The 9320-nt window shown below is 47.7% G+C and overlaps 1 protein-coding gene across 1 annotated transcript; it reads left to right on the top strand.

The window, feature by feature from the left end:
* Nucleotides 1–467: 467 nt before the first annotated feature.
* LOC124959946 (glutathione S-transferase Mu 1) lies at nt 468–6423 on the top strand. Its single transcript, XM_047518449.1, has 8 exons — nt 468–613; nt 889–964; nt 1370–1434; nt 1725–1806; nt 1905–2005; nt 2942–3037; nt 3117–3227; nt 5190–6423. Exons 1-8 carry the CDS (start codon nt 578–580, stop codon nt 5277–5279), a joined length of 657 nt encoding a protein of 218 aa, XP_047374405.1. The 5' UTR covers nt 468–577; the 3' UTR covers nt 5280–6423.
* Nucleotides 6424–9320: the final 2897 nt, after the last annotated feature.

The raw sequence follows: 9320 nt of genomic DNA, 5'->3' as shown, positions 1-9320 counted from the left end.
CTCCAGGTCTTTCCTATTTTTTTTTTTTTTTTTTTTTTTTTACACTTTTCCTCTACAAACAAGGCTGCCATCGCTTATAAAACATCAAGGAACTTTCAGATTGTCCAGTGGTAGATGCTGAATGAAACTCCCCGTTTGGGAGCACCTGACCCTGGCTGCTTGAAGCTTCCTGAGTACACAGGCACTTGACTGAGCGATGCAAGGTTGGAAAGACTAGCCTTGCTCTTTCACTGTCTGGCACTGCCAGCCGCCTGTGGACCCAGCAAGTGAATAGGGTGGGAAGAGGGGTACGGGAGCCGCTGGTGGAACTAAGGAGACCAGCTGGGTCCGGCCTTTGCCACCCAGCCCAGGTTCTAGGACCAGGCACCCCCCCCGCCCCACCCCCCGCACGGGATCTTACTCCTCCCACCTCTGGGCCCCGGCTGGCACACAGTTCTCTGGGCTTGCTTGAATCGAGGGCGGGGAGGGGCGGGCCCAAGACCCGACCAAAACCAGGCTCCGCCTTCTGAACGCCAGACTCACTCAGAAGCTGAAAGCCTACCTAGGAGAGAGGTCTGTTGGTTCAGTGCACAGCACCATGCCTATGACGCTGGGATATTGGGACATCCGCGGGGTGAGCTGGGGGTCCGCCTGGCCGGTGAGAGGGGCGCAGGGCAGGCACTGTGCTGGGCAGGTGGAGATCCATGTAGGAGACGGATCCTCTTCAGTACTTGCTGGAGTCCTTTACCTGTCTCTGTCAGGAGGCCTTTGTCAGCTTCGTGTGTGTGTGTGTGTGTGTGTGTGTGTGTGTGTGTGTGTGTAAAGGTAGGCGGGGTTTGTTTGGAAGAGATGAAACTATGCAGTCAGGGGCCCTCCATCTCTGACCTCTGCCATGGCCACCTCTCCCAGCTGGCTCACGCCATCCGTCTGCTCCTGGAATACACAGACTCAAGCTATGAGGAGAAGCGATACACGATGGGGAACGGTAATGTCACCCTTCTGTTCAAACTCCACCCGGCTTCTGCTGATTGGTGCCCAGCAACCCAGGCCACCTGTTTTTTATCTCAGCAGCCCTCCATTCTCCAAACCTCTGTGAGGATGCATTTCGGTCTTCTGAGGCAGTATTCTGGGAGTGGATTGCTAGTTCCTCCTCTGTCTGTGATCTTGATATGTTCCCTTTAGCCCTTGCCTAAGCCTTTTTGTCAGTCATGTTGGGTCCACAACCCTCACAAACATTTTCCCCCACTTTTAACCTTGGAATGTGAGGCTGAGTGGCTCAGATTCCAGATCTACTCTCTCAGGGGTCTTAACCCTGATCCCTTGGGAGGGTCCTGAGGGAGGACATTTGCACTCAGGGAAGGTTTGCTTTCCCATCATCTTTTCCCCACAGCTCCTGACTATGACAGAAGCCAGTGGCTAAATGAGAAGTTCAAGCTGGGACTGGACTTTCCCAATGTAGGTGTAGGGATGGGATGGTTGGGGAAAGCGATTGAAACCCTACCTCATCTCCTTGCTCTGCTCAGTGAGGATCAGTGCTTCTGCCCAACTACTCTCAGTTCTGGGTGTCTACCCTGTCTTTCTGTGATGGTCTGTGTCCCAGATCATTTATTCATTCTACGGTATGTTTATGTAAGTGATTACCATGTGCCAGACACGTCAAGTGCCAGGTCTCAGGTGACCTAACTCAGGGAGGAGAGACTGTGGGACCAGGTGTCCCACCTGACTTCCCATGGTTGTCTATCCAGCTGCCCTACTTGATTGATGGAGCTCACAAGATCACCCAGAGCAATGCCATCCTGCGCTACATTGCCCGCAAGCACAACCTGTGTGAGTGGGGCTGCTGCAGGGTGTGGGGGTCAGTGGCCATGTCCCTGGCTTGCCTGAGGTGGGATGCTGAGGGTGTGTCTCTGTTGCATGGACTGTAGGTGGGGAAACAGAAGAGGAGAAGATTCGTGTGGACATTTTGGAGAACCAGGCTATGGATACTCGCATGCAGTTTGCCATGGTCTGCTACAACCCTGAATTTGTGAGTCACCCATTACAGGGACCAGACAGGGCTTGGAATAGGAGTTAATCTCTTTGGTTCACATCTACACTGGTCCTGTTTGGCATTTGGACTCCTCAGAAGGACTGATTCTCCAAGGGATTATTTATCGTAGCAACAGACTGATCCCCAGAACTCCAAAATCTTATCAAATAAACACTATGAACCAATTGCCACCAAACTTAGGGTACTACAGGGTGGAAATTCAATTCCTAGACATAGAGTTTGTATTTAGGATACTTTTCACCTCTGACCTTTAGCCTCTGCCAAAGGTTTTGTCTTGTGACTATTCACACTATCTGCCTGCTCCTGGAACCATAATAAAAAGAATTACAAGATGGGGGATTGTAATGCACCCTTGTTTGGGGGCATCTGCCATATGTTTCCCCAATTCTGTGTCCTCTACACCAGCATGAATCAGAACCTTGTCTTACTTTGCAGCTCAGAGTCATCCAGAGACCTCTGTCCCTCTCCCTCCTTTCTTTTATCATCAAATACTTCTCAACTACATACCCTACTCAAATGTCCATTTTATACTTTTTCATCCCACAAGTTAGAACTTTGTTTTTTCCTTTGGGATCTTTTAGTACTTTACTTCTTTGAATCTATTCAACATCTGAGTCCAGAGCCTGCCAGGGACTCAGGTACTCCTGAGGCAGTTTAGAGATGAGTGGTGTATTTTCAGGGCCTGTTAGTTGCTGTCTGACTTTGTTTCTTTCTGAGAGATGGGGATGCTACCACGTAGGAGTCTAAGCAATGGTGATGCACGGAATGGAAGCTGGACTCTGACACAGGCCCAGGCTCAGGGAAGTCAGAGGCTCAGCCCTGGCAGCTGGGGCCATGCACACCACTGATGAGGCCAGCCTCTCTGGCAGGGAGCCCTTGTCTGAGAGTGGTAACAGCTGATTTCTGCCTCAGGAGAAAAAGAAGCCTGAGTATTTGGAAATCCTGCCTGAGAAGATGAAGCTGTTCTCACAGTTCCTGGGGAAGCGGCCATGGTTCGCAGGGGACAAGGTAAAAGGGAAGGAATCTGGAGGTGTCAGTCTTTCCAGCATGGAGATTTTCCTGCCCACTCATTCTTGGCTTTCTGCAGATCACCTTTGTGGATTTCCTCGCTTATGATATTCTTGACCAGCACCGTCTGTTTGAACCCAAGTGCCTCGACGCATTCCCAAACCTGAAGGACTTCATGTCCCGCTTTGAGGTGATGCCCTGCTCCTCCTCACTCTTGAATGTCCTTTTTATTCTCCCTTTATGATGCTTTCCTAGTCCTGAAACTGCATTTATTGAGCACCGTCTTTACATGCCGGGACCTGCACTCACATCTTGTATTTATGGCATCAAAGTAATCTCTACAATATTCCTACAAGGTTGATGGAATTATGAGTCCCACTGGGTAGACATGGAAACTATGCCTGTAGAGGTGAAGTCATTTGCTCAGGGTCCCAGTGCCAATGGAGGCTGTGCTGGGCTCCTCTCAGCCTGGGCTTCTAAGGCCCCCTTGGATGGCTGTCCCTGTCTTCAGTCAGAAGGAGCAGCCTCAGGCCCTGATGCAGCCTGGGTTTTGCAGTCCAGGACGCTGTGCAGGAGGAGAGCAAGGCAGGGTGTGTGCAGCTGGTGGTGGGAGGCTGAGGGGAGGCTGGGCGACGGGCAGAGCGAGGTGCATAGAGTGTTGAGAGCTGCTCTGCAGCAGGCTTGGCTCCATCAGATGCCCCGTGGGGGAAGCACGGGAACCCCAGGGCAGTGGCTGGTACATGTGGGAGCCCTGTAGGGAATTTGTTTTCATTGTTCTATGGTGAGGGATGTTCCTTCCCTCATCTTTCCCTACCTGCTCTTCCAAATACCCCAGTGTTCCATCCATGAAATGGAGTCTTAAATTATTTTCATTTGGTTTCATTGACAGTCTCCTCCATATGGGGTTTGCTGTCAGCACAGTGGGGCATGTTAAGATGCCCCCATCCTGGGACCAAGTTTAGCAGGAAACAGCATGCACCAGACTGGGGTACCTATGGTGCCACCTGGGTGCTGGGGAGCACAGCCCGTACTTCATCTCACAGATAATCATGGGTCACTCAGGTCTGCTCGTCACCAACAAAACCTACTTTAGTAGAACTCCAGGAATTTGAGATGTTACTCCAAGAGGTTTTTCAACCTGAGAGCTGTGTTTGCATCCTACTCCCACTATAGCTGAGAAAGTGATCTTCTTCACAGCTAGTTTTCATCAGCTCTGGTTCTGGTCCCAGGCTGAGTGGCCTTGAGGATTGTGCAAGAGCTGGCAGGACTGTAGGGTGAGGGAGGGAGTGCTGCAGCCAGAGGCCAGTAGTGCCTGGATTTTTGGGAACAAGCAGTCTGCTCTTCGAATCCTTTCGAAATTATCTGGGAACTCAATCTTGGTAAGAAGATACACAATACATCTGAATGCCATTTGTCATGGTCCCTATATCAGGGCTGCAGTTGAGGTTGGTTGGGGCATAGGGAGATTGGACTTCAGTACTACGTGGAGAAATTTAGACTTTTTGCTGACCAGGGATTAATTAGATCCATGCCCAGCCTTTTCTTATGGATCCACCTCCGTCAAAGATTTGCTGAGTCACTGCATGATATCTCTTTGCTCTCTGCCAAGCTGCTCTGGCAAGTTCTCCTCACCTTTGTGCTGCTAGATAATGTGTGCAAACTCAGGCAACAAGGCGAAGTGGAATAAAAAGGAAAACGTTTCTGCAAATAGAGAGTGACAGGGCCTCTGCGGGTAGGGGAGGAGGGGTGTAGGGGAGTGCAACCAACAGAATGTGAGACTGGAGATACAGAGCCAGGCTCTCTCCAGCCCCTCCCACTTACTAGCTGTGTGAGCCTGAGGAGGTCGCCTAACCATTCTGTACCTCGGGTTCCCTCCTGATAACTGGCGATGGTAGGACCAACTTCGCAGGGATGTTAAGTAGATTTTCTGAACCTACATTGTAATCTAAAGGTTTATCTACCCCAAATGGTAATCCTCGTTAAGGTAGGGCACTTGTTAAAGGAAATTCACAAGTGACCTTAGCAGAGCTGGGGACCTAAACTGACTGTGCTGTGCTCAGCACTTGAACCCACTTAAAAGGCTGCTCCTGGAGCGGCTGCTCCAGCCCAGAGGCAGCAGCCCTGAGCTCCTGCTTCCTCTCTCCACTCACAGGGCCTGAAGAAGATTTCTGCCTACATGAAGTCCAGCCGCTTCCTCCCAACACCTATGTTTTCAAAGATGGCCACGTGGGGCAACAAATAGGACCCTGTGATGCCAGGACCAGGGGAAGGGATCCATGGCTGTCCTGCTGGCCCTGGACCTGGCACTACTAGTGTGCTGCCTCGAGGCACCAGTCATCTCCTTTTCTCCTTCTTTCCACTCCACTCCCTTCTCCTTTGCAAGACCTCATTGACTCCCTTTCTTCTTCCAAGTCTTTCTCCAATCAGACCTCTGCAAGCTTCCGTTCCCTTGTTCAGCAAAGTTCCCTCCTTCACTTCCACCTCCCTGCCCTGAGTCCAACCAGATAGTCCTCAGTGTCACAGGAAAGCAGGGAGCTGAAACTCCAAGCCTCGGTTCTTGTGTATTCTGACCAAAGAAAATTTAAAGTCAGACACCAAAACCCATGCAAGAGAACTTTATTATAAGTGACAGTAGAGTGGAAGTGAGGTGAAAATAAAGTATAAGCAATGTAGGCTCAAGCAGAGAACCCTCTCCAGAGAGAGAGTGGGCCATCTCTGAGCAGAGAACAACGAAGGAAACCAAATTTATTACTGTTTGATGTTTACCAGGAGAATGGGAGCCCACTTCTGCACTCCTTGCCAATCAGTTCAACTCCTCCTTCATGTTTGGTGGTGGAGTTTTTGAATTGTCACAGTGGCCATCCTATATAGGGGGCCTTCATCTACAAGTCAATCTCTTGTTAATGTGGGGATTGGAGTCTGTAGTCGGTCAGAAGTTACCTTAGTCCTCCTGTGCTACTAAAGGAATCTTCTTTCCCAGACAAATGGAGGCACCTGTAGCCATAATTCCTAGCTTCACACTAGCCTCAATGGACCCTGTCAAGAGTTAGTTCCATTAATCCTTTTTTTAAAACCTATTTTCCCATTAACTTCTTTGCTTCTGTTTATTTTCTACAAATGAACTACCACCCTTTGCTTTCTCAGCCGCTTTGAAAGTAGTTTAAAGAAGACCCTAAAGTAATTTAAAGAAGACTTGGGAACTTGCTATGCAGTTCACTGCTCATTGGTGGCTACTACCTAACCCTCAGCTCTGCTTGGAGGAGCATGACTGACCCCAAGCTCCCTGCATTGCCCAAAACCCCAGTGTTACTGGTGTGCTGGCTCTGGTCCCCAGTGTGGCAGCTACCCAGCCCTTTCTGACCCTAGTAAAGCCTGGACCCACTTGCTCTGTGTCTGTGTCATTGCCTCTCACCCTCAGGGCTGACTGTGTGGCTGGGGTCAGGGCATCTTCGTTGTGGTGTCCACAGCAGGAACTGGGTGGGTGGGGATGAATGGTGGACTCTGTGTGGTCGGGTGGGGTATGAGGTCATTTAAGGTTGTTGCTGCCCCTTATCCATGTCCCTGTGTGCCTCAACATGGGATTCCTACACAAGGGTGCTCCTTCCATGCCAGGGTTCCTCATCCGTTTGGCAGGGTGCAAGGCTCCATAGGCCATGTGCATGGGTGTCATGGTCCAGAGAGGTGCTGGGCTGATGGGAAGGGGCTGAGGAGCCCACAGGTGACCACCTTCTGACCCCTCTCCTGGAAGCGTTGCCTGGTCTGGACAGCCCTCCTCTTGTTCCCAGGACGTTCTCCATGAACACACCCACTGTTGCAGTTGGTTTTGTGCCTGTTGTCACCCCACTCAGCCACAAGCTCACTGAGGAGAGGGAGCAGGGTGCAGGGCATGTTGGGCTTTTATCTCTGATATGTCTGGCAGTGTCTGGCACACAGTCAATATTCAGGAAATTTGGAAATTGGGAAGAAATATCTCAGGGAGGTCTTGGCCTGCCTGCATGGTTAGTACTGGAATTTATAGCTCTGAGAATAGTTATCTTAGCCCATGAAGGTATGTTTACATATGCAGGTATTAGAGTCTGGGCCAGTAACTCTCTTTCATCTAAGAATTGAAGAGGCTCTAGCTCTCCTTGGAACAATGTGACCCAAGATACACAGGCCTAGTTTCCTGGGGCACTTCCAACAATGTATGTAATCAGAATTAATGGTATTTTATATCAAGTCATCCTCAAAGAAGCAGGACTCACTGGAGAAGCACTTGATAAGCAGGTTGCCAAAATAATGACTGAAGAAGGAGAAGCTGGGCCTTGGAAAGACAGAACCAGGAACTACTTGGTAACAGAGAGCAGATCTGAGAGAAGAGTCCTGTTGGGTGTTGGTCCACATGGTTGCTGTCTGCAGTTGCCTCCTGCATAGGAAAGGAGGCAGCAATGGGCAAAATGTCAACAGTCACTGTGAAGCAAATGATCAGTTAGAAAGTTAAAACTGATAAGATGAAAGGCAAGCTAAAAGTTTGTGAAACTGGTAAGATAAAAATTAGTTAAGCCAAAAGTTTATTAAACTTTGAAGACAGATAGGATGGAAATAAAAAAGGAACCAGAGCATGGTGGCACATGCTTGTAATCCCAGTGACTCAGGAGGTTAAGGCAGGAGGATCACAAGTTCAAGGCCAGCCTCAGCAACTTGGTGAATCCCTGTCTCTAAAAAATAAGAAGGACTGGGGATGTAACTCAGTGGTAAAGCACCCATGGGTTTAATCCTCAGTACCACAAAAAAGATAAATAAGTAAACAAACAAACAAACAAACAAACAAATAAATAAAGATACAGTAACAGAAGAATGACACTGATAAAAGTTGAGAAATCAGAATATTATTTTTTAAAATTTTTTATTTTTTCTAATTTATACATGACAGTAGAATTCATTTTGCCACATCATACATAAATGGAGTATAACTTCTCATTCATCTAGTTGTACATGATGTAGAGAGAGAAATTAAAATAATAAAATATAAAAAATAGATATGGATTTAAAACATAGGCCAAATAACATTTTTCATAACCAGCTAAAATTTTGGCTTAAAGACAATAGGTGTCTGTCATATTTCCTCAGCTCTGCCATGATTGTGTAGAAGCAGCCATAGACTGACCAAACATAATGAATAAGTGGAGCTGTGTCCAACAGAACTTTACTTATAAACACAGGTGACTGCAACTACTGTTACAGGGCTGATCCAATACTAGTCGACATGAAGAGACTCCACCAAATGGTTCACTACTCCAGAAATACTCAGAGTCAAATTGGTGGGAAAATATGTTTTATTCACAGTCATCTTTGAAGGAAGATGGAAGAAATTTACAGTTTTAAAAGTTTCATCTTCAAAATCTCTGAAGACAGGGAAATTTTTTAAAGAGTCTACAGAGAGAAAAGTCAGGAAATGTACATATGTAGATTTAGTTAGCTTGTTCTAACTTGTGAGGGGGCAATCTCCTCTCTCGGCTTCCTTGGTGTCTGCTAGGGTATGGTGTCTTGCAGCCACTCAGCTTCCATTCTCAGCATGAGGAAGTTGCTCTCAATTTTAGATATGGGGGTAGATTCAGTATTTCATCACCGTAGAAACTGAACAACCACTTTCATAAATGGGCAAAGGGCCTGAATAGACATTTTCCAAAAAGGATATTCAAATGCCAATAAACACCTGAAAAATTGCTCAACATCACTGATCATTAGAGAAAGGTACATCAGAACTACAATGAGGTTTTACTTCACACACATTAGGATGGCTATTATGAAAATAGTTAAGTTGTGTGAGGCTGTGGAGAAATTGGAACTTTGGTCCCCAGTTGGTGGGAATGTACGATGGTACAACCACTGTGGAAATCAGTATGGCAGTTACTCAAAAAATTAAAAATAAAGAAAGATGGAGCAAGTAGGTGACCAGACAGATTCTCTAGCAATTGTTTCCTCACAAACACCAATTTGGACAGGTGTTCACACACCAAACTGTTCACAAGAGCTAAGGAATCTATGGGAGAAACCAAAGTGACTGGTTTTAGTATTATAAGAAAAGTTGTAGTAAAGAGAGTAAGAAGGGAAGGGTTGTTCATGTCACCCCTTCTCTAACTCCAAGCAGCATGGAGAAACATGCCTCTCATTTAGGAGAGAAGGAATTAAGTTCAGCCCTTAGACCTGAAATCCAATGCCAGGTCTGCCATTATCAAACCCTGGGTTGGCAGAGCCCTACCATCCCTGCCCCAAGGTCAGTCTCTGCAGACTTAACTGCTAA

Source organism: Sciurus carolinensis, chromosome 1 (assembly GCF_902686445.1).
Source record: "Sciurus carolinensis chromosome 1, mSciCar1.2, whole genome shotgun sequence".
NCBI lineage: Eukaryota > Metazoa > Chordata > Mammalia > Rodentia > Sciuridae > Sciurus > Sciurus carolinensis.
The sequence above is the reverse complement of the archived record's forward strand: the minus strand, read 5'-3'. Positions and strand labels throughout refer to the sequence as shown.